Genomic DNA, 23,695 nt, shown 5'->3' with positions numbered 1-23,695 from the left:
TGTGCAGCTAACTCCGGCTTTGCTGTCTCTTGTAGGAAATCTCCGAGGAAGCCCTGGGCCTAAAGGTATCGCAGTGGATAGAGCCCTTTTCCTGTACTTGGAGCCAAGTTTTCTGGGGGTGGGGAGTGGGGGCGGGGGTGGAAACCTTTTTTGTTTTTTTCAAATTGAAGGATGAGCAGTGGAAAGATCCTACAGAATCTGTTGGGAGGGCTGAGAACTGGCTCTACCGTCAGAATATCTTAGAATGGGAAGGGAGCTAAAGTGTCGTCTAAGAGAGGCGAGTGACGAGCCCAAGAGACACCGATGGCGATGGAGAGGAAGCCACACCACACGCCAGCTCACTATGACATGTCATTTACATGCTGTCCACTGACCTTTAGGAGGGGATGGCCCTTGGCTTCTCACCACATCTTACAGTTTTCATGTCTCTCTTATTTTAGGTGACATGGGAGTTCAAGGCCCTAAAGGTAAATAGAACACGTACATTTTTACCTTAAATATTAGTGAGGGTTGACAGTTTAAAGCAATCAGCAAGTGCCAGAAAAGACACTTCCCACCCTCCCTGGCCATCCCCCACTTGTGATAGGACCGTGAATTGGAGAGCAGCATGCGGACCCTCGGGCTTTTGGGGAGGGGCAGGGGCTTCCCAGCAGAGCAGAGCGGCACCTCTGGGGCAGTGCTGTCGCTGGCCCGATCTCAGGGGTTCCCACAGCAAGGACCCTGAGGAGGCCTGTGGTCTGGATCAGCCCAGGTGGTTCCAAGGCCAGGGGTACACAGACCATTCTGAGAATCACTATTGGAGATGGCAGGGTCACCCCCTCCCTTCTCAGCTTCACCGCCCTTCTCAAGAGATCCCAGTGCAGGAATTGGGGTTCCTCTACTTGGTGGCCTCCCAACTTCAGGATTCCCTGCCCCCCACACGCACACTCTGGGTCATCACCTCTGTATTCCATTCCCCAAGGCTCCAGCTTGCAGGCTGTGAACCCATCCTGACGATTGTGGACTAAAAAATACAGTCACAACTTGAAAGTAGAGAGTTATTTTGTTTGGTGGGAATGTTTAGGACTCTGAGCCTGGAAAACAGCATGTCAGGATCTCTGAGAGAACTGCTGTGAGCGGGTAGTGGGGGTCAGGCTATATAGAAGTTTGCAACAGAGAGAGCAGGCAGTCTGAACATGATCAAAGATCAGGGATCCAGGTAAGGAAGTGAGCATGCTATGTATGGAAGGAGGCAAGCCTCTGGGCTTGCTGAATTCATTTCTTTCATGCGCACCCAGCTGTCTGGCCTCAATACTGTTTCCTTGTTCACCTTGCCTCTCGCATTCCCCCAGCTCCCCAGCAATCACTGTGGGGGCAGCAGCATCTGCTGGATCGCAGTTTGGGGAGTCCTCATTCACATTTGGAGGCCAGAAATTGCTGATGGCTGTGAAATTTCTTGTTCATTAATACAGGAGATATTTTCATTTCACACCATCATGCAGTCAAATCTGAATCACAGATAAACAATAACTCATTCTTCACTATAAGTATGTTCCAAACACTACAAATTCGTTCCGTGTTTATCTGCAATTCAGACTTAACTGAGCGTCCCTTATTGTAGTTTGGCCATCCTACCTAAATTCCACTGGAGACTCCCTCAGGTGATCAGCCTGGGTCCTCTGCTTGACTTTTCTTTCTCCGTTCCCACAGGAGACCGCGGGTTCCCTGGAACTCCAGGTGTGTAGCCTGTGAGGGTGCTGCTAGGGTTGTGGACCGGTGGGTCCTGGCTCCTGGGGTCTGGGAGGAAAGCAAGGCTGAGCTATTCTTGTGTGTCCGCAGGTATCCCTGGGCCCTTGGGCCACCAAGGTCCAGAGGGACCAAAGGGACAGAAAGGCAACATGGGTAAGAATGACTTCTCTGTTCACTTATTCCCTCATTCATTCATTCAGTAAATGTTTTTGTTAGATACGTGCTGTGTGCCAGGCCCTCTTTTAGGTGCTGGGGAGAGAGTGGTGAACAAAACAGAGAACCCCTGCCTACTTTTGGGTGCAGATAAACAATAGACATAATAGATAAGCAAAGTATAAGAGGGAGGAAGTGACTGGTAAAATAGGAACATAGAGCCCAGGGTGCCTGGAAGGGCTGAGGGGTAACTGAAAATAAAGCTGGCAGGGAAGGCCTTGCTGAGAAGGTGCCATTTGAGCAGAGATGTGAAGTGGGAGAGGGAGCCAGGCCTAAGATGATCCAGTGGGACCTTCCAGGCAGAGGGAGCAGCTACAGGCCTGGGGCAAGGGTCTAGGAGCTTGGGGAGGAGGAGGAGGAGGAGGGCGTCTGGAGCCCTCAAAGGAGGCCAAGAGTCAAGAGGGAGGGGCCTTGGAGACCTTGCAAGGATATGGCTTTTATTCTCAGTGAGCTGAGAAGCTGTTTGCAGGTTGGGGCAGAAATGGGACATGATCCACTTGCATTTTCAAATTCTCTGGCTTCTGCACTGAGTCTGGGCTCCAGAGGGAGAAAAGTAGGGAGGTGGGTGTGGAGACTCCAGGCAGGTGTCCTGCCAGCAAGCTGCTGCCTAGCTGGTGACTAGCTGAGGTTGGCATTTCTGTCTTTAGGTGAGCCTGGCATGGAGGGACCCATGGGCCAGAGAGGGCGAGAAGGCCCCATGGGACCTCGTGGTGAACCAGGGCCCCCTGGGGTCGGAGAGAAAGGAGACCGAGGTAAGAGGCGGTTCCTTCACTGGGAGGACTGGCTGCATCCACACTTCCTCCTCACGCAGTTCTCCCTCCCCCTCTCTTTCATTTGCATTAGCTGAGCAGCTGCTTTGAGCCAGGGTCTGTGCTGGATCCTGTGGTCTAAGAATGGGGCATGGGCTGGGATGTGGGTTCAGGCCCAATGGATCCGAGACCACCAGCAGGGTGGGAAGTGTTTTCCACCCTGCAAATGATACCAGTGGGCTGAGTGGGCAACCGAAGTGGGGGTACTCTCTCAGAGTGCTTATTTCTCCCCAGGGGATGCTGGTAAACCAGGTATTCCTGGCCCACCTGGTGTCCCAGGCTCTGTCGGTCCCAAAGGTAAGTCAAGTGCCCACACAGTGCCCAGGTCTGCCCTGTCCAGGAGGCATCTCAGAGGTCCAGACCCTGGGATCCCAGACAGCCCTTATCCACAGCTCCAGGGTTGACAGGCCCAGAGAGGGTCCCCCTCCCCAAAAATGAGTCCCTGGGTGTCAGGATTGGAGCTGTATGTTTGGCTCTGTGGTGAATTTGGGGGTTATGCCTCCATCTCTGATAAATGACCCTGTTATGTGGCCCCTAAGTGGGCAGATGGATCTGGAAATCAGAAGTCAGACAATTTCCTTGCCAGACAGGGCCCAGAGGCAAACATTTGAGAGCTATCTGTCTGGACACACCAAGGGATAGGGCCTTCTCACAGTGCGATGTCCAACTGGTCCCCTCTCTTCTCTACCCCTGCCTCAGTCCAAGTGTTCGACTGGGAAGGAGCAAGGGGTCTCTTGATCCTGGCAGCCGCAGCTTCCTCCCTAAGGAGGACTTCACACTGGGGTCACTCCTGGACCCGCCGACTCTGGGGTCCTGGTGCACACACGCAGCCCTCACCTGGGGTGTATGCCCCACCCTCTCCACATGCCACTCTGCATGGGGTCAGTGTCCCGGCCTGTACCTGACCCATCTGATCATTACTGTTGTGTTGTCCTCCTCAGGTTCCAGTGGTTCTCCTGGCCCACAGGGTCCCCCAGGTCAGTGGCCTTCTTCTCAAAAATAAATGCTATTTCTGAGGCAAAGAGAGGGAGGTTAAAATGGAGAAACAAACATTTTTAAAGCCAAAGAAGCAATTCTAAAGAGAGCCTCCTGGAGACACAAAGCTCACTTCTGCCTGTGTGTCCCCTGTGGCTAAGGTCAGGTACATTGGGTCCCATGAGACTCTGTTCTTACCCGACTTGGGGGACCAGACCCTCCAGCACTTCCAGCAGGTGGCTCCCATCCTGCCTTGCTCTGAGCAAAGCGCCTGCCTCCCCTCATCCCTGTGGGCCAGAGCTCGTGCCCGGTGTCTTGAGCTGCAGCCCACACTGTCCTGCGGTCCAGCGTCCCTGCCAGGGTCCCCACAGGTTCTCATGCCTGCGCCTGGGAATCGCAGGGGCCAGGAACCTAGTCCAGAATGAAGGAGCGGGGCCGTGGGAGGAGACCGTGAACAGCAGCACTTGACTGTTACACCAGGGAGTGTGTTTGTCTGTGCATGTGTGTGCCCAGCAGGTATTTGTGTGTGGATGTAGGCATGTACGCGTGTGCACATCCATCCCTTCCAAAGCTGGGGACACTCATCCACCCATGTGGTTTCCTCTGTGTGCAGGCTCTATAGGTCCCCAAGGACTCCGAGGTGAAGTGGGACTCCCTGGTATCAAAGGTAAGCTGGGGGCAGGGACTGGAGGGAGGGGACAGTACCTTAGAGATACAGCTCACTCAAGAAGGAGGTCTGGGGCACAGGGAGGGTCTGGTGGACACACCAACCGCCTGCGCAGGCCGACAGGTGTGTGAGGGGAAGGGGCAGTCAGGACGGTGGGGGAGCCTGACTTCAGACACAGATTCTGCCCCTTCTTGTTCGTCCCACGAAGGCTCTTCACGCTGAGGTGACCGTTTCCTTTTCAGGTGACAAAGGACCCATGGGACCACCGGGACCCAAAGGTGGGCTGCTCCTGCTGCTCCTCGGACACCACCACAGCCTGGGGACCCAGATGTGAACCCTGCCCCCGGGCCTTGACGGCCAGACCCTAGGCTGGGAGGGACCCAAGGCTCCAGTCCAGCCTCTCAGATAGTGCTGCTGAGGCTCAGAGAGGGGAGGCAGCACCAGCATCACAGTGCTGCAGTCGGGTGGCCCCCGGAGGGGCGAGGACACGGCCCTGAGGCCTCTCCCCACTAGACTGGACTCCCTGTTACCCCCAGCACCCACTGGTGAGACAGAAAGGCCTGGGTCAGTTTGCAGCTGGGCCCTGACCCAGAAGAAATCTATCTAGCTTGCTTTCTGGGTCTTTGTTAATGCTGAGTTCTCACCAACTTTCGGCTGACAGCAGCTTCCAGATACTATGGGACCTGTTCTGCAGCCAGGGTCCCTCTAGCTGAGTGAGATTCTTTTCCTTGCTCCTGACTGATGCTTGCTTCCTCTACCCCTGCCCCCTCCCCATGTTTATTTCAGGTGACCAGGGTGAGAAAGGACCCCGAGGCCTCACAGGTCAGTCCCACACAGGAATCTACGGTTACTTTAAAGACTTTTTATAAATCCACTGGATACTGTAAGTGGCGGGGGTGGGGAGGGGAGTGAAATACAGAAGCATCAGATAGAATCTCTGTCTAAAAACCTTCAGAGGACTTGCAGTCTAGAGTGGAGTATAAGCCAGCATCAGCAATATATGTTTGGGACAGAAAAGATAGTTTATGATTATCTCTGATTTTTTTGAAGAATTTACTTGGAAAACTAAGTTTTTCCCAAAGTGGCAGACCCTTTACACTACTCATATCCCTTTCCTCACTTACCTCGTGCCAACTTGCATGATTGAAAGGAAATAGTACTAGTGCTTTGGCCACAAGAGGTAGCTTTTTGTTGCCAAGGAAATGAGACTCATACACAGGCCCCTCCAGACCAGGCGTGGCCTCTGGGCCAGTCCAGGCCTGCTGCCGGGGGTGGGAGGCCTGACTTTAGAATGAAAGCAAACACCGTCCCCAGCCTCCGGTTGGCATGCCAGGTTCCTCTGGTGGGAGAGGTGGCAGGCTTCAGGGTGCCTGGCAGGGTGGCATGCTCTACCATGGTCAAGCTCCTCCATCACCTAGTCCACTTCCTTTGCAGGCGAGCCTGGCTTGAAAGGTTTACCTGGTGCCGTGGGTGAGCCCGGGGCTAAAGGAGCGATGGGTGAGTGTCTCAAAGCAGCACGCACCATGGGTCTGCACCGCTGCCATCGTCATCACAGCCCTAGAGCTGAGATCCATCTAGAGCTGTGTCTCCCATTCTCTAATCTGTCCATGCCTGGCAGAGACTCCATTTACAGTCTCTTCCTGGATCTGGGCATACTCTTGGGGCTCAGAGCTGCCACTGTCTCTGACAGCTTCTTACTGCTCTGAGGGTGGGGGGCCTTGGCAAGACATGGTCCATCCCCCTTCCCTGCCACCCTCCTCTGCACCCCCTCCACTCCCCAGTTCCTGCCTCCAAGGTACTCAGGTCCCTGGGGAGGACAGGCAAGAGCTGAGGTTCTTCAGAACCTGCAAAATTCTAGGCACAGCCCTGATACTCCAGGGCTGGTCTCACAGCCAGATCGCAGGGTTCAGCCCTTCGGCTGACCCTTCCTGAGGGGCCTGTCAGCCAGGACAAGAAAGCTGGCCAAAGACCCCCCCATGTGGCCAGGCATTTGGCAACACGTCCTAGAAGGGTTTAAGCCCCACTGATAGGGATGTGGTGCCTTGATGATCTCATTCATTTAACAAACTATTAGGAAGTGCTGACGGAGTTCACAATTCTGTGGTGGGCAATAAGATGCTTTACCTCCCTCGAGGGGAGATAAAGCTTGTGCGGGGTGACGAGGGTCATGAGAGGTACAGGGTCATCTGAGGAAACAGCAGAGAGAGAGTCTTCTTCCAACCAGAAGGAGGGAGGAAGGGGCTCTTCAGATGGTTTGAAAAAGTAAAGAAGATTTTAACCCCAGAGGCAGCCATATGAGTGAGGACAGACGGAGAGGTGGCAAAAAGCAAGGGCTGGTCCCAGATGGACATGACTTTGGACAGAGGTTAGAATGATGCCTACAGCAGAGAAGACAAGATCTTAGAGGACGCTGACCTCCAGGCCAACACGCATTGAGCACCTTGTGGGGGACATGCAGTGGGGACCATGGAAGAGCTCTCGGCAGGAAAAGAGGCATTAGGAGGAGAGGGCGGGGGAAAAGGAGGAGAGGGCAGGGGAAAGCTGTGTCCAGCAGTGTGACAAGGACAGGGCTTCTTCTGAGTCTCATGGCTGCAGGAGGGGCTGCGTGGGCTCACCCCCCACCACCTAGGAGACAGCTTGCGAGGCTGTACGGTGGTTGAAGGAGGAGTCCCAGGGAAGCTCCCAGAGTCACTGAAGAGTTTTGATCTGCTTTCCCAGGACCCGCTGGCCCCGACGGACATCAAGGCCCAAGAGGTTGGTCGCGGAGCTGCTCTCCTCACTCCCCCACCTCCCCTGCCTACCCCTCCGAGCCCCGTCCACATCCCAACAGGCAGCCCCCAGCCCCCCAATCACAATGCCAGGGGGTGTATATCACAGGGAGGTGTGCACGGCCCGAGTCTCACCCCCTTCCTCCCTTCCATCTGCTGGCAAGTTATTCAGTAGAACCCAAGAGCCCCTAGCTCCCATGTGCAGGCCAGCCAGCTTGCCTAGAGGGAAAACTCTCCATGTGGCATTGCTCTCTCTAGGGGAACAAGGTCTTCCAGGAATGCCGGGAACCCGGGGCTTACCAGGACCTTCTGGGGACCCAGGGAAGCCAGGTAAAGAGCGGGAAGAGGGAGCTGGCCGTGCTGTGTGTGTGTGTGTATACCTTTCTGAGTGCATTTTCCTCCAGAAGCTCATCAGGAAAATGCTGGCTTGAGCCGGGCATAATGACTGTGGGTCTTGACAGCTCAGTCACGCAACTCAGGAAAAAAGATCAACACCAAAAGCAAGGAGTTCTAGAAAGCGTCAAGGAGTCTCTTTAAAATGGCAGTTTATCACCACTCAGTTCCTGGTTCCTCTGAGCTCTTCAGACCTCCTCAGGCCATAGCTGGAACAGTCACCAGCGGCTGCCAGTCTGGGAAAAGAAGCGGTTGTTAGGGTCACCGCCAAAGGCCCAACAGGAGCAAGATCCCCAGAGCTGCAGGGGGACTAAGTCAGAACAAGAAAGCCATGAGGGCGGATGGCAGTCCTCCGGGGCCTGTGAGGAGCAGGGGGCCCCTGGTTCCTCTGGCGGGTGCACAGATGGGGAGCGCCAAGGAGATAGCCTAGGGGGCAGCACGAGAGTCAATGAGTGTGTGAACTTTCTGGGTCTGAGACCCCAAAAAGGCTAAGGACCATCCCCCAGTGGAGCAGTGGGTCAGAGAACTGCACATCACCCAGAGGGTGATGAGGACCCTGGAGTCCGGCTGCCCCCCACACAGGGTTCATCTCCCTGCACTGCTTCTGGGCTGAGGCGGGAGCTCCTCAGCCCTTCACCTCTCCTCTCCTGTCTTTTTTTTGCATAGGTCTCACTGGACCCCAAGGACCTCAGGGTGAGTTATTGGGTCACTCCCACCCCCGGCATTCTGCAGAAGCTTCTCCAGTCACCAGAGTGTTTCCATTCCTCCCCTCACCCTCCAGCAAGAATGGGTTCAGGTCATTTTACTGAGTCTGAAGAAACACCTTAGGCAGGTAAAAGACTCATAGAACAATCTTGAAAGGCACTCTGGAAGAGATGAGGTTAGATCACAAGCAAATTCTGTCTGCCTGAACCTGGCCCCCTATGGTGCAGGGACCCCACCCCCACCCCCGCCCGCAGCACACACACTTCCCCCCACCCTGTGAGGAGGCTCCAGGCTCAGAAGTTCTGTTAGTCCCACAGAGACCACATCCTCCATGGCTTAGCAGGGAGTGGGTGTCGTGTCACGCAGAAGGGCCCAGCCTCTCTGGGACAGCCCCAGTGTCCATTCTGTCCAATAGCTGGAGAGTGTGCACCCACCTGGATCTGAGAAACTGTTGCCATACCAGCCCCAACCCCTAAAGGAAATTAGGCAGAGATGTAAAATAAAAGCAAACAACATATCCCCCAACAGTTCAGCGCACAGGGACTTGTTTCTAATGCTTCCTAGTGGAATGAAAGCAAGAGGCAATGTTATCAGATATAGGAATATATCTGATATATCAGATATAGGAATATATCTGATATATCAGATATAGGAATATATCTGATATATCAGATATAGGAATATATCTGATATATCAGATATATAGCCCAGCCCCTACTCCCCGAGGCTGCAGGGGCTGGGATCCCCCACAGCAGGGTCCATGCACCTCTGCCTCCTTCCAGCCCAGCTGTTGCCCCATTTCCTAGAGATGGAGAAGGGCTCAGAGCAAGAAGCTGCCCGTGGGTCCGCTGGGCCCACGTGGAAGTCAGAGTCAGCTGGGCCTGCAGGCCTGCTGGGCCTGATTGCAGCCTTGCTGGGTGACCGAGTGCTAGGTGCCACCACAGGGAGACTGCTGGCCCTTCATCATCCTGACTCGCTTGTTTTCCATCACATCAGGGATTCCTGGTACCCCCGGCAGACCAGGAGTTAAAGGTAAGTGGTTTTGCAAACAAACTAGACAGTCACTAGTCATTTTTGCAGGAGGCCCCTCTCTGGCAAGAGCCTGGATCAACAGTGGCATCTAGTGGCTTCAGAGGAAGGCTGGGAGGTTGAGGAGCCAAGGATTCTTCCGATCAACTAAGCCCTGAATCTTCAAGCCCCACTCTGTTCCCCACAGTCTAGAACCTCACTTTGGGGCCTGGGTTTCCCCCAGCCTTTGATAAAAGAGGATCTGGAAGGATGCTGCCCCCACCCCTGAAGGCCTTTCCATCCCACCTCTAAAACACCCCGAAAGTGCTCCATCCCCTCGCTTAGGCTGGTCCCCCCATAGTGTGACTCTTCCCTGGGACAGGTTTTATAATCCCCATAGACCTCAGTGTAACTGGGGAGCTTTCATTCAGGAGGGTCTCAGATGCTACTGAGAGGGCAAAGTCAGAGTTCTGGAGGGAGCATCCTCAAGGCTGGACCCTTCCTCATAGGGCAACGCTAGCATCCGCCCCCAGCCCTGAGCCAGTCTAGGACAGGCGTTGCTCAGGGACGGTCCTCGCCTTCCATCCCTGTGAGCCTACCATCCTGAACCCTGACATTCCATAGAGCTGCCCTCTGTCACCGTCACCTTGTGGAGACCTACTTTCCAGAAACTGTTCCCAACAACTGGGTGGGGCCAAGGAGTTCTTTCGGGCACATCCCGGCCAGACACATCTCTGGGTCCACAGATCTGCTCAGGGAGAGGCTGGGATTCTCCAGGAGAGCCCCCCTGCCCTTCTCTAGGAGCTGTGGCTTTCTGTCCAGTGTGCACAAGAGGTGGACATTGTCCCTGCTACTAGACTGTGTTCCAACAAAAATAACTCAAGCACTTTCTCTTAGATTTGACCCCCAGGGGCTGGCAGGACACAAGCAGAGACCACCCCTCTGCTCCCCCAAAGGGGGAAATCAGCATCATCACCCCTCAGTGAGTGGATGACTGAATACCCACAGGCCTTGGAAAATGACCAGAAAGTTCCAGTCAAGGACTTTTCCATCCTCTACTTCACTCTCTAGGTTCTCTAGAATCTGTGGGTTTCCAGTCCACAGAGATTCCTCATTGAGATGGCCTTGAGAAAGTGTGAATCTGCCATCCCCTTCTTGGAAGTCTTCCATGCACATTTGCCCTTTCAACCCTCTGAAACACAAGGCAGAGAAGACATCTGTTAACCTTTACATAACTCGGGATTCCTCAGACCACAGATCCCCTGCCCCTTAACTCTGCACAGCCCCTATCCTGTCACAGGGAATTGGCACCTGAGGAGCATGGGACTTAGACTTGACCCTGCAGGCTTACTACCTCTGCTCTTTGACCTCTCAGTACTCTTTCCACCTAAAGAAATTCCCAGTAGGAGCCTTCGATGCCCATGGTGGAAGAAGACAGACTATGGGAGTGGGAAAGACTCCTGAGTTGGCATATTCTGGCCTCATCAAAAGGCACACACTCCAACACCCACCAGTGAAGCCCCTTCGCAGAGACCCAGCTTCGTCCCAAAGCTATTGTGAGCCAAGAAGATTGACACTCTGGCCTCCAGGGTCTCCTGGGCACAGACTGGTGCTTAATGCATCCTGCCTGTTCCCCTTCAGTTCATTCAAATACCTTTAGCCTGAGGGTTAGAAGCCCAGGAGTGGGTCTCAGATGCAATCAGAAGCCTTGAAAATGATTTATTGAACCACTAACTGATCCTGGGACTGACCACTCTCGTCTTCCTCCCCTCCCAGGTGAACCAGGAGCTCCAGGCAAGATCGTGACTTCAGGTAGGCAGGCCCTGCAGAGGGTACTGGGCATCTGTCCTGGCTCTGTCTCCACACCCTCCACATCTGCAGGCTCGGTGCTTTGGGCAGAATGCAGTGCTGAGCTCTGCCAGTCAGAGGGAGGTGGGTGGGGGAATTTTAGAGGTGGTACTGGCCCAACCTGGCCCACAGCCCGGCCTGGTCCCTGTGCCTCTGAATGAGGAGAGTGGGGCTCAGCGTTGAACGTGCCTTCTGTTTACAGAGGGATCGTCGACTATCACTGTCCCAGGTCCCCCGGGACCTCCTGGAGCCATGGGACCTCCAGGACCTCCGGGAGCCCCAGGTCAGTCTGTTTTCTTGCTTTGCCCCAGGTCAGCATCAGGCTTGCTGACGTTTGACTACAGTAGCGTTCAGTCAAATCTGAAACCTGGGTTGGAACCAGGGAAGAATAGGAAGAGGCTGAGAAAGCCCCTCCCCAACAGCCTGGTGAGCTCTGATTAATCCCCAGCAAGTATCCCAAGCCCTGTGTGTGCTTTGCTTCCATAGGGCCCCACAGCACCACTGCAGGCTCCAGCAGGTAACTGATGTGCTTAAGGCCATGCAGCTAAGAAGTAGCTGAGTCAGGGTTCGGCCCAGGTTCCTCTGCCTCTGGACCTGTCAAGAGTCTGTTCTCAAATTGTTGCCTCTTGGAAAACAACTTGATAATATGCATCAAGGGCAACAAAAATGCTAGGGGTCTATTTGAAGCAAACATCCCTTAAATTGTCCAACAATAATGAGATGGCTACAAAAATATGAAGACTTAAAAGAAAGATGTTTAAAGAGGAGAATACTCGATAACAGGCTTCCCCCAGTCAATAAAGAATCCGCCTGCAATGTGGGAGACCTGGATTCTATCCCTGGGTTGGGAAGATCCCTTGGAGAAGGAAATGGCAACCCACTCCAGTATTCTTGCCTGGAGAATCCCTATGGACAGAGGAGTCTTGTAGGCTATAGTTCATGGGGTCGCAAAGCGTCAGACATGACTGAGCGACTTAGCACAGCATACTCAATGTGTGCTTGGTGGTTGCAACTACATTTTTATAAGAAAAAATTGTTGGAAGGAAATAAAACAAAATGCCTGCAAGTTAAAGAATTATGGGTGATATTTTTTCTATTTATCTAAAATGCCTGTTTTTTTTAATATCTTTTTCAATTATTTAAAATGTTTATGTGTAAATGAAATACATTATTTAACACGACCAGTGCAAGTATGGACCAGCCTTCTCTCCTGATAAACTCCAGTGACAGAGGGGAGTGAGTGTTTAGAAACCTCTAATCATCAGAGGACAGTGTCAGAGTCCTGCCCATCGCAGGGGCTCCAGTGCCTGACAGAGAATTTCTCACCAGAACAGACCACAGGGCAGGTCTCAAATTGCTTATTGCTTTCAAATAAGCAAGCTGATCACTTTGGGCCATGCCTTGTGAGGAAGCTACTTATATATCTAGGCACCTGCCTTTTCTTCAGTTCTTCTAGAACTCTGACCCTCAAGGTGTGGTAAAACCTATTCTTCCCCAACCCCATTTCCAGGCCCTGTTGGTCCAGCTGGTCTCCCAGGACAGCAAGGTATGTATCGCTCTGGAGGAATGCATAACCATAGGCTGTGGGGAGAGCTTCCTTCCCAGGGTGGAAATGTGCCCATTTTTAAATGAAGTGAGAGAGGTGCATCCTGGGAAGGGAGGCGAGGGGCCCCCCCAGCCCATCACAAGGCCCTTGCAAGGCCTCAGCAGCCAGAGAAGACACCTCTTCCCACCCCCTTCCATGTTTCTGAGGAGGTAGGGGTCCCCTAGAAAGGGAGATTGAGGCTCCTGGATCAGGATCAAGCTTAGCAATTTTCACAGACCTCAGGCTTCTTGTGACCAGATCCTGAGAATCAGGTCACTGTCCAGCAACTTAGCCAAATATCCAAACTGTATCCAAAATACCATCCAGCTCCAGATCCTCCATTTCTTCCTGGGGTGTTTCTGGTTCCCAGCCAACACTCTGGCCCCACCCACACTTGGCTCAGCCCCACCCATCCTCAGCTCAGCCTCACACTGACAGATTGTTGCGAGCAGTGACCCCCAACTTTGTGTCCTCCCCACAGGCCCGCGAGGGGAGCCAGGCCTGGCTGGCGAATCGTTCATGGGCAGCAGCAGCTCCATCTCTGAGGTCCTGTCCACCCGTGAGTACCACCATTTTCTCTGGGACAGGTGACGAGGGGGGGGTGGGAGTGGGGGAGGCGGCCGTGCATGGGGGCCTGCGGCAGCTGCACCAGTGAGTCATCGTGAGCCCCAGTGTAAGGATGGCCGTTTCCGCCGAGACGCAGTGCTAGCTGAGAGAGAGGAGAACAGAGGGGCTTTATCAGCCATGGAGATGAGTCACAGGCGATGACGCAGCTGTCAGAGAGGTTCTTCCAATTCCAGGAGGACCAGGGCCACATGGGGTGTCTCCACCGAGCCCTGTGGGTGTGATGAGAGGAGTCCTGGACCTCCCCGCCCAAAACAGCCACAGGGGTCCCTGGGTTCTCAGCCCCAGACTCGGCCTGGCAGGGGTGACTCCTGGGTCCTCCTGTTCCCCATTCTTTAAAGAGCCCAGGCAGAGATGTTGTGGGCCGCCCTCCTGGACACCTTAACAACAAAGACAATGCCTGCCCTGGTCCGGCAGTCGCCATGTGCCTGCCACTGTGGCACACTGAGTCTGTGCAACGCCCTGGTGATACAGGTCTTGGGCCTCTGGTTTACAGCAGAAGGAACTGATGCTGATAGAGCTCAAGATCTTGCCCAAGGTCACAAGCCAGCAGTGGTGAGGCAGGTCTTGAACTCAGGCTCTCTGACACCGAAGCTGTGCTCCTACTCATCACTGCCACACTGGCAACAGCCACCAGGGAGCTCCACTCAGCCCCACCCTACTCAGAGCCAAAGGCACCTCTAGCCAAGGGTGTCTTAGAGGTCCCAGGCCATGACCCATGACCTGGTGTGGGGGTGTAAGTAGAGTTGCTGATGATCCTGGTGAGGGGTAAGGCTGGCAGAGACAGCAGTCTCATGACAGCTTTTACTCATTTCTGGTTTCTTCTTTCCACAGAAGGTATTGATTTACGAGGCCCCCCAGGCCCACCTGGACCACCTGGGCCACCAGGTGAGCACCTCAGGGATCTTTGGAAAGTGGGAAACCTTGGGGACGGGGCAGGGTCTCAAGGCACTTAGTAAGGAAGCAAGACCCTGGGTTCAGCATTGCCTCTTCCTTACCCTTTTCTACAAGACTGTCCATTCCAGGCTCCCCAGGACCCCAAGGCCCAGCAGCTGAGAGCTGGGTAGGTAGGAGACAATGGGACCAGAGCCTGGGCTGCTTCCCGGCTGGTTCTTAGAAAAGAGCTTCTCTGCTGCTCCTCCTGGGCAGAGGGTTCCTGGCCACCTCTTGGAATTAATAAGTCTTGGGCGGTTCTCTTATCTAGGGGAAGGCTTGCCAGGCCCACCGGGCCCACCAGGATCTCTCCTGACCAGCTCAGGTAATGCCGGGGAGTCAAAGCACTCCTGTTCCCCACCTCAGCCCCAGCCCCAACCCCAACACACGCTGTGGTCACGGGCACGTGGTCTTCTGACCTACTCTCCATGCTCCCTCCTTCTGACCTGCCACCATGGATGTGTTTGCATAAACGCCATGCTACCTGCTGCCTGGAAAGAGGGTGCTGATGTCAACCCAGCCACCATGAGAGCCCCTGGTGGCCCAGCCTGGGGGAGGCAGCTGATTCTGCCCTTGGGGAGCTTCTGGGCTGACTGGAGAGACCTAGTTCCTGTCCTCAGGGAGTCCAGTTCTGATAAAGTGGGCAGGACACATGCTCCTGAAGTGAGATAAATGCTGACAGTAAAACACAGAAACATATGGAAATAAGTTTAGAGCAAACTTTAGCCCAGAACTTGTCCCTAGCAGACAATCCATCCATCCACGCAGCAGCCTGTTCATTCCTTCTTTACTCTTACGTATTTTTCTGTCCAACTTCCCGACCAACCATCCATCCATCCATCCACCCATTCATTGGCAAATATTGATCGTCTACAGAACGACTGGTGCTGCTCTAGATGCTGCTCCCTCACAAACATCATTGCGTCCACACTCAAAGCTGTTTCTTCCCTCAACAGAGACCTTCTTCTCTGGCCCTCCAGGCCCACCTGGCCCCCCAGGCCCCAAGGGAGACCAAGGTGAGAGCAGTGTCTTAGGGGGCTCGGGAGTCAGTGTGCCCCTCTTTGGCCTGCTGGTGGCCAGAGGAATTTGGACAAGACTGGGCGAGCTGGGGCAGGTCTTCATTCTCCTGCCACATCCCATTAGGAGCTCAGCAGCTTGGAGCAGGGGCCGGGGGTTGGTCAGAAGCTCTGCAAAGCATATCCGCCTCTGCCTTGTCCTGTTGGAGGAGACGTGTGGGGAGCCCCAAGCCCTGAGTCTGCTCTGGGCCCAGATCCCTGTCCCGCCCCCCTCCTCGGGCCCCTTGAAGTCACAGCATCTGGTTGGGACATGTCTCACAACTGTCTGCTTTCTCCCCCAGGCCCCCCAGGCCCCCGAGGACACCAAGGTACAGGGGAACTGGCCTCAAACAATCCTAGGGGGCGGGGGCTGACCTTCTGAGATCGCTGAGCTTCTGGGGTTTTGTCCAAATGAGTGATTAAAGGATGTCTGTGGTTGAGAATTCTGTGCCTCCGTGTGCGTGTGTGCACGTGTCTGTGCGGCAGCTCTAGGTACTGCCCAAAGGCTGGTGCTGCCCCAGCCGTGTCATGAGTCTTAGGGAGCCTTGGGAGGGAGGTGGTGTCTTCGGCTGGGGCGTGGAGAGAGGGGGGCAGAGCTGACTGTCCCCTCTCTGCTGTGTCCCTCAGGCGAGCGAGGCCCCCCAGGGCTATCAGGCTCAGGTAAGTGCTGAGCGCCACCGTCCCCCCCACTGGAGCCTGTCCCACCCGCTGACTGCACTGTGTTGTTGGCCTCCAGGCGCCAGTTCTCTTGGACTCAACCTGCAGGGACCACCAGGCCCACCCGGCCCTCAGGGACCCAAGGGTGACAAAGGTCAGTGCAGGCAGTGGAGAGTGGGAACAAGGCTGGCTCCCAGAGCCTGAAGAGAGGGCAAGGAGTACTTGTTGGTGCTCCAGCCGTGGGAGGAAGAAGAGGCTGAAGAAAGGAGAGCCTGGAGGGAGAAAGGGACAGGGTTGGAGGGATACAGTCTCTGCCCAAGGAAACTGTGGTATCATTCCAGAAATGAGACTGAGAAACATGGGACAGTTGTTGAGTCACAAGCTGATATAGTGTGGTTGAGCTTAACCAGGGGAGGCTTCCTGGAGGAGGTGATGCAAACAGCTTCTTGTTTCGGATTCCAGGTGATCCCGGAGTCCCAGGGGCTCCTGGCATTCCTGGTGGGCCCTCTCGAGGTAAGAACCCAAGGTACCCAAAATTCTTCTCCCCGTCTTCAAGTGAGGTTGATTGTGCCAATAAGGATATTGATTAACTAATTCATTCACTAATCCATGATTCAGTGTTAATGAGGTACTTTCTCTACATGCTAGATTCTGAATTGCCCCTGAGGAGGTTACAAGTTAGCAGGGGTGGGAGACAAGGATGCCTGCATGATAAAGATGACTAACAATGCCAATGACAGTGATGGCGAGAACAGGGATCGGGCGCTAGGGGATCAGGGGCGAGGAGGGGTGTGTGGGCAGTCCACAGGTTGTCGAAGGAAAAGGAGGACTCAGCCTGGGAGAGCTCCTAGGAGCTCTTTGCCACTGTCCTAGTTCTCCTGAGAAAGACTGTCCTCAGACTGTGAAAGCATTGCCTGGGCTCCTTGGTTTGACCCCAGAGAGGACAGACCAACTCAGTGGCCTTCTCTCCTGCAGGGGGATCGTCGTCAAGCACCATGTTCATGCAGGGTCCGCCAGGCCCACCAGGGCCCCCCGGGCCTCCAGGCTCCCTCAGCAGCTCTGGCCTGGAGATTCAGCAATACATCTCTGACTACATGCAGAGTGAGTGTCCCACGTCTGAGTGGGGCAGCATGCGTGTGTATGTGTGTGTGTGTGTGTGCACAGGTGTGTGCTAGGAGTGCAGGTCCATGAGCTCCCTAACTCCCCCCTTCTCACACCTGCCCACACACATAGACTCGTACATGGACATAGAGCCCCAGTAGAGACTCATATACCCACACACTTTTCCATGTGTGGCACACACACACACACATTCACCCCTGTGTGCGTGCCCCAAACCGCATCCCTGCACGCTCCATGGAGGTGAGGGCGTGACTTCCACAGATTTCCGCACCAGAGCTTGGTCAGATGTCACCGACTGGGGTCTTGCTGGCCCACAGCCCTCAAGATCCACCTGGCCAAGCACAGACTCTGCCTCAGTTTCTCCACCTGTAACAAGGGGACTCCAGGCTCCCTGCTGGACCTGCCTTGGCCCACGCGTGGGTTAAGTGCTCAGGTCACCTCTGTAGGGGAGACATGCCCTCCTGGGGACAGGCTTGACTTGATTTCTTTGTTGGCAGGTGACAGTATCAGGTCTTATCTGTCTGGAGTTCAGGGTCCCCCAGGCCCACCTGGTCCCCCTGGGCCTGTCACCACCATCACCGGTGAGACTTTTGACTACTCACAGCTGGCCAGCCTCGTCGTGAGCTACTTACAGAGTAAGCCTCTTGCCACCCCTGTGATGACAAGTCTCCTCCCGGGTCCACGGTCATTCCTGGAGCCTCGTCTCTTAATTTACTGTTTGCTTTGCCCTTTTTGTGAATGTGATGCTCAATGTTGAATTCATAGTAATCAGGCTGCTGGATCTAGCATCCAAAAAGGTTTGTTCAGATTAAGAAAAACAGAAATTATAAATATCCTGCCAATGCCCCATTCATTCATTTCCCCCCAAGGGAAGCAGCTGGGTGACCAGGCCTTTGATTCTGGAGTTATGAGGGCACTGCTTCAGTATCAGTGAAGCAGGTGACCCGGTTTCCTTCCCCACAGCTTCCGGGTACAGCATCGGCACATCCTCCACCTCCATCTCTTCTGAAGACATCCTGGCTGCGCTCCGGCGTGAGTTGCCTGAGCGGGCAGCGGGGGTCGGGGGGCTGGAGGGCGCCCTTCTCTCCTGGCTGACTTACCAGGCACACTTGGTGGTCCCTCGGGACAAGGAGCCACTCTCGCTTTGCTCCCAGCAGTCAGCTGGACAGAGGGTGTCAGTCTCCCTGAGGGATGAGTGTAGCAGGTACCCCTCCAGCTACTGGCAGCTTGCCAATGTCCCAGCTCACACATCACTCGGGCCGGTCTGCAAGGAGGCCAAGCTGGCTGGTGGTCCACGGCGCCTCCTCTCCTTTCAGGCGATGATGTGCGTCAGTATCTACGGCAGTACCTGATGCCACAAGGAGCCAGTGGAGATTGGTTCCTCCAGTCTCTGGATTATGCAGAGCTGAGCAACCGCATCCTCAGCTACATGTCCAGTGAGTGTCTGCCTCCCTGGCAAGGGGGGCAGGAGGGCCTGGGTGGGCATGCGGGGGCTAGACATCCCTGACCCTCTCCCACTAGGCTGCACCCAACCCAGAGGAGGGGTGGTATTCAGAGCGGTTCAAACCTGTGCCCCAGAGCTGGTCACAGAGCCTGGCGAGGGAAGCCAGAGCGAGTGCCCTGGGCACTGTTCTGCAAGGACTGTGCACACGACTCACATGCACACTTCTCTAGACACACGCCCACTTTTACATGCACACACACGTGCACATGCCCAGCAGGATGGAGCTGACCTGCACTCTTCCCCAGCCTCAGAGTCCCTCCTCTGCAGTGTCCTTACCCAGTATCTCACACCTGCGTCTCTGCCAGTCTCCCTACGGCCCCTCTCACCCCTTTCCTGGCCCCTACTTCCATTCAAGTTGCTTCCATCCGGCTTCCTCTCTGACATGGTGTTTCCACCCTCCATTTCCTGCCTGACCTGCATCCATCACAACTTGGGGTTTTGTTCCTCAGGCACTGGAGTCAGCATCGGGCTTCCTGGCCCCCCGGGGCCCCCAGGCTTGCCGGGCACATCCTATGAGGAGCTCCTTTCCTTGCTCCAAGGTAAGGCTGATCAGGGCCATCTGATCAAGTGCTTCAGGGCGGAGGGCAGAGCCCCTCGGCCCAGGCATAACTGATCCTTGCTCTTCCTCGGTGTCTCAGGGTCTGAGTTCAGAGGTATCGTTGGGCCCCCAGGTCCCCCTGGGCCCCCAGGGCTCCCAGGCAGTTCATGGTCCAGCATCAGCATGGAGGACCTCTCATCCTACCTGCAGAGTAAGGAGTGAGGCAGGCGAGCTGCTCTCAGCCCTGCAGGGGGAGATGTGGCGGGGTGGGAGTGGGGGAAGACTGTACTCCGAAGTCACGAGAGCACTGGGTCCAGCAGGTGCCCAGGTGCCCAGCCGGGAGCTCCGAGGCCCAGAAGAGCTGGGGGAGGGGGTGTGATGTGGCTTGAACGAGGCTTGGGGCTGGGGGTGGAGGGCAGTGGGTAACACTCACTCTGGAGGAAGCCAGGACCCGGCTGTGCGGGTCTCCCTCTGCGTCCTTCTGGGGGGGCCCAGGCTGGGAATTCAGTGGTCCTGGCGATGGATCCCTGATCCTTCTCTGTCTCTTGCTTCCTGCTCAGCTGCCGGCTTGTCATCCATCCCAGGCCCTCCTGGTCCCCCAGGCCCCCCAGGCCCTAGAGGGCCCCCGGGCATCTCAGGAGCTCTGGCGACATACGCAGCTGAAAACAGTGACAGCTTCCGGAGTGAGCTGATCAGCTATCTCACAAGTAGGTGCCCCTGACGTCCCTGTCCCTCCTCTGTCCCCTCTCCCACTCTGGGCTTCTCTCTGTGAGAGAGTGGCCGGGGTTTGAAGGGCCTGGAGGCTGAACACCTTAGCCACCCCAGCAGGGGAAGTCCGGCTTCTTCCCAGCACACACTCCACTCGGTATGAGTTCACATCCTGCTAAAGGGTGTCAAGAACTGCCCCCAGCTCCCACTTCTTCCTCCCCCCCAGACCCAGCTCCCAGTAATGCCGCTTCCTCCCCACAGGTCCTGATGTGCGCAGCTTCATCGTTGGCCCCCCGGGTCCCCCCGGGCCCCAGGGCCCCCCCGGGGACAGCCGCCTGGTGTCCACGGACAGCTCCTACAGCCGGAGTGGCAGCTCCTCCTCTTTCAGTCGGGACACCTCCTATAGCTCCTCCATGGGCATAGGAGGAGCCAGTGGAGGCACCCTGGGCGAAGGGGGAGCCTTTGGCATGGACATGGGCCGAGCCTATGGGGCCGTGCCCGAGGGTGGCATGTATGGCAGCGATGGCAGATTCGGGGCTGGCTTTGCCGGAGGCCTGGATTACAATGAGCTGGCTGTTCGGGTGTCAGAGAGCTTGCAGCGTAAGTGGGGACACAAAGCCTCAGCGGTGTGGGGTTGGGAGCATGAGAGCATCTCCACTGAGGAGGACAGCAGTCCTGGCATCAGATGGGCGGGGACTGAAGACGAGCTTGGTTCAAGCAGCCCAGTCAGCACTGCAACCTGTGCTGCAGGGAGCGGAGAAGCTGGGGGTCGTTTGTTTCCCCTTCTTAACTTGTGCTTCTCAGAAGTGTCTGACTATGAAGGAGGGCTGAGGGAAGGTTGGTGGCTAAGCCCTTCCCCCTTGTGGCTTACCAATACAACTATGTGGTAGTAAAAGGCCTGCAATATAAGCCCTTGGAGGTGGAGACCTGTCCATCAACACGGGAGACAAAAGCAGTTGCAGGGCTCTTTCCTCGCTGCTGCATAAGAGTCAAAACTGCATTGGGAGTTAGTCAGAGGGCCTTGTGCTCCCACCTTGAAGAGGGGGCCGGTGACCCCTACTCCCTGCGCCCACCACACTCTGTGTTTCACAGGTCAGGGTCTGCTCCAAGGGATGGCATACACGGTGCAGGGACCCCCAGGCCGGCCTGGGCCCCAGGGACCCCCTGGCATCAGCAAGATCTTCTCCGCCTACAGCAATGTGACCGAGGACCTCATGGACTTTTTCCGAAGTAAGGGTAGTCCCCATTTACCTTCCCCAGACTTACCTTGCTGCACAGTCTCATGAACCAGAGTCACTGAGAACACTTGAGATGCTAAAAAGCTGATAAATTCTAAACTTTGTTTTCCTCTTACAAATCCAAACTCTACCACTATCAACAAATCACTTTACTTGCCAAGCACCAGGGTGATCTCTAGTCTAAGGCCCGTTTCTCCCCCTTGCAGCTTATGGAGCCATCCCAGGACCCCCTGGGCAGAAGGGAGAGATGGGCATCCCTGGACCCAAAGGTAAATGGTGGCTGAAACAGCCACCTGTGGAACGACCACCCGTGGGAAGCAGCTCCCTCGCCAGGGCCATGGGGGAGTGCGTGCAGCTCCTCCTGGGGGAGGAGCCCTGTACTACTGTGCCCCCACTTAGCCGTGCCCCCCTGTCCTCCTAGGTGAGAGGGGCCCTGCTGGGCCACCAGGTCGGTCTGGGCCACCCGGCCCTCGAGGGCACAAGGGAGAAAAAGGAGACAAAGGTAAGGCTCACAGCTACGGTTTGGGTTTCTGGAGGCCTGGGAGACAGGCCGCATGTTCCACAGCAAGCCTGAAAATCTTAGGCAAACTCCAGTTATTAAAAGGAGACACTGCCAACAGTGTCAATTGTGTAACAATCAAGTGAACCACCAGGGGGGAAGGAAGGAGAGCGTCAGTGCAAGGAGGAGAGGGAAAACCAGGCTGGTAATGAAATGGGGAAACCCATTTAAATCAATTGATAGTCTTACAGAAGAGTTCATCTTTCAAGCCAGTTTTGCAGTGGCCACAGTTGCTGTGATTACCCAAGAGAAAGTCCCCACAGACCGCAAGACATTTTCTAACTTCCTGTTCACCGTCCCACTTCTAGGTGACCAAGTCTACACTGGGCGGAGGAGGAGGAGCATTGCCGTCAAGCCATAAGCAACCCACGGTGGACCAGCCCCCTGGACCAGTTCTTGCAGTGGCTTACAGCACTTATGTCAAGACCTCTCCAGAGGGTAAAAGCTGGAGTCTCACTGTCTTACCGACACAGCAAATAGTCAGCTAGAACCCTTATCTTAGTCTGGGACAATGTGTATGTCTGCAGAATTCAGTCCAAGATACACAGTCTGAGACAGCTTCACAGGGTGGACTCGGGAGTGGCCATGCGCGGTGTTGTAGGATGAGGCCGGTCTCCCTGCTGTCCAGGCCCGAGCGCCTTGGTTTCTTTTAACACCAGCCTAGGAAAGCCAGATACATAAAAGCTGTTTCAGGAGCCCTTGAGCTTTTCCTTAAAAACAAGCCCAGAAACTGGAAGATGGGATTGGGGTGCCACTCGAGGGGGCTGTTTGGTTAACGCTGCAGGGCTGTGCTCCCAGCTCCTCCCTCTCCTCTTTACCCTGCATTCTCTAGTCGTAACAAACAGAATCAGCCGGTTGAGAAGAAACTCTTGCAACTGAAAACATTAAGAAATCTACTTCCCTTGAAGGTGGTGACAGGGTCTCTACTAGTTACTTCTCACTGTGCATCACGTTTCCACTCACTTAGGAAGTCTGATCGCAGCTATGCTGTCCCGTAGGCCCACACTAGAGCTGATAGTATGTTACACTGAACTAGGCTGTGGCAGACAGGAAGAGGAAGGGCAAGGGGCAGAGGAGAGAAGGGGAGGGGAGGGAGAGCAGACTGCCTGCCGGGAAGCCAGCACCCCTGCTCTGCACCTAGGAAGCGCGTGGGGGACTGGGTGCAGTTGGTTTGAAAGCACTTTTCAATGTCTATAAACATTTATGTGGTCTGTTAGATGAAGAGTCATTTCAACTGCAAAATCTCCAATTAAAGGGCTTTTTTCTTTTTTAACATTATGTTTTAATGTGATCTATCTAACCAAAAACTAAATAAATAAAGGTGGGGAAGAGAAGGAAGAAAGGAAAGGAGGAAAAGAAGGCAAAGAAAATAGTTTTTGGTTTATTTTGATGTTTTACTAATGAAAACTTACTATGCATAATGAATGACTGCATCGTGCCTTTTTCATATTTTAGTTTTACCCAGAGGCTTGACTCAATTTGTTTTTGTAATTGTAGCCTTAGAAGCTCAAGTATTCATATTCCCGTTAATGATTCTTATCTTAATTAACCGAACTTTTGAGTTTTGTCCTAGTTGAGACTTACCCATCCAAGCTATCCAAAAGTCTTCACAGAATCTGACACCCAAGAGAAATAGGGTAAAAGCCCTAAACTGCTAACTTCTCTGAACAGAACCCAGATATGAGTTATGTCCTCTGCTGGATGGCAGTGGGTCTTAGCCTCTTTTGTTTCATTAAAAAAAAAAAAGTCAAGCGTGAGCTCTGCAGTATGCAATACTCCTGGATTAGAAAATGACACACTGTGCCTCCCTCCAGCCAAGCTGACCACTCGCCAGATGATGCTGCCTAATGTCTACTGAATCTCACATAACATATTAGTGATGAAAAAAACAGGTTATTTTAGCAGAAGTGAGTCATATGGTTTGTGAAATGTTTGAGAAAAATAATCTATTTCAAGGGAAAAAAAGGACATTAAAAGAGAGGTGTATATATATACATATATGTTGATGGAAATATTTTAAGCACCACTCAGAGGAGGGGTTTGCTTGACAAAAGACAC

At 54.5% G+C, this 23,695-nt stretch overlaps 1 protein-coding gene across 1 annotated transcript in view; it reads left to right on the top strand.

Moving 5' to 3' along the window:
* The window catches only part of COL17A1 (collagen type XVII alpha 1 chain), a 41,174-nt gene extending 19,176 nt beyond the window's left edge, over positions 1-21,998 (top strand). The window contains exons 18-55 of the mRNA XM_068961563.1: positions 36-65; positions 441-467; positions 1,690-1,716; positions 1,819-1,881; positions 2,589-2,693; positions 2,985-3,047; positions 3,692-3,727; positions 4,339-4,392; positions 4,635-4,670; positions 5,179-5,214; positions 5,827-5,889; positions 7,111-7,146; positions 7,419-7,490; positions 8,220-8,246; positions 9,255-9,290; positions 11,043-11,078; positions 11,317-11,397; positions 12,625-12,660; positions 14,158-14,215; positions 14,335-14,390; positions 14,528-14,581; positions 15,213-15,272; positions 15,614-15,640; positions 15,939-15,971; positions 16,048-16,122; positions 16,431-16,481; positions 16,944-17,069; positions 17,588-17,725; positions 18,054-18,122; positions 18,407-18,526; positions 19,044-19,133; positions 19,233-19,343; positions 19,693-19,839; positions 20,102-20,440; positions 20,933-21,070; positions 21,285-21,347; positions 21,500-21,580; positions 21,946-21,998. Of these exons, the coding sequence (XP_068817664.1) occupies positions 36-65; positions 441-467; positions 1,690-1,716; positions 1,819-1,881; positions 2,589-2,693; positions 2,985-3,047; positions 3,692-3,727; positions 4,339-4,392; positions 4,635-4,670; positions 5,179-5,214; positions 5,827-5,889; positions 7,111-7,146; positions 7,419-7,490; positions 8,220-8,246; positions 9,255-9,290; positions 11,043-11,078; positions 11,317-11,397; positions 12,625-12,660; positions 14,158-14,215; positions 14,335-14,390; positions 14,528-14,581; positions 15,213-15,272; positions 15,614-15,640; positions 15,939-15,971; positions 16,048-16,122; positions 16,431-16,481; positions 16,944-17,069; positions 17,588-17,725; positions 18,054-18,122; positions 18,407-18,526; positions 19,044-19,133; positions 19,233-19,343; positions 19,693-19,839; positions 20,102-20,440; positions 20,933-21,070; positions 21,285-21,347; positions 21,500-21,580; positions 21,946-21,998 (2,753 nt within the window). The remainder of the gene's footprint in view (positions 1-35; positions 66-440; positions 468-1,689; positions 1,717-1,818; positions 1,882-2,588; positions 2,694-2,984; positions 3,048-3,691; positions 3,728-4,338; positions 4,393-4,634; positions 4,671-5,178; positions 5,215-5,826; positions 5,890-7,110; positions 7,147-7,418; positions 7,491-8,219; positions 8,247-9,254; positions 9,291-11,042; positions 11,079-11,316; positions 11,398-12,624; positions 12,661-14,157; positions 14,216-14,334; positions 14,391-14,527; positions 14,582-15,212; positions 15,273-15,613; positions 15,641-15,938; positions 15,972-16,047; positions 16,123-16,430; positions 16,482-16,943; positions 17,070-17,587; positions 17,726-18,053; positions 18,123-18,406; positions 18,527-19,043; positions 19,134-19,232; positions 19,344-19,692; positions 19,840-20,101; positions 20,441-20,932; positions 21,071-21,284; positions 21,348-21,499; positions 21,581-21,945) is intronic.
* The last annotated feature ends 1,697 nt before the right edge of the window (positions 21,999-23,695 follow it).

The sequence above is a fragment of the Capricornis sumatraensis genome, chromosome 23 (genome assembly GCF_032405125.1).
Source record: "Capricornis sumatraensis isolate serow.1 chromosome 23, serow.2, whole genome shotgun sequence".
NCBI lineage: Eukaryota > Metazoa > Chordata > Mammalia > Artiodactyla > Bovidae > Capricornis > Capricornis sumatraensis.
Note: the sequence above shows the minus strand (reverse complement) of the source record. Positions and strands in the feature narration are given on the sequence as shown.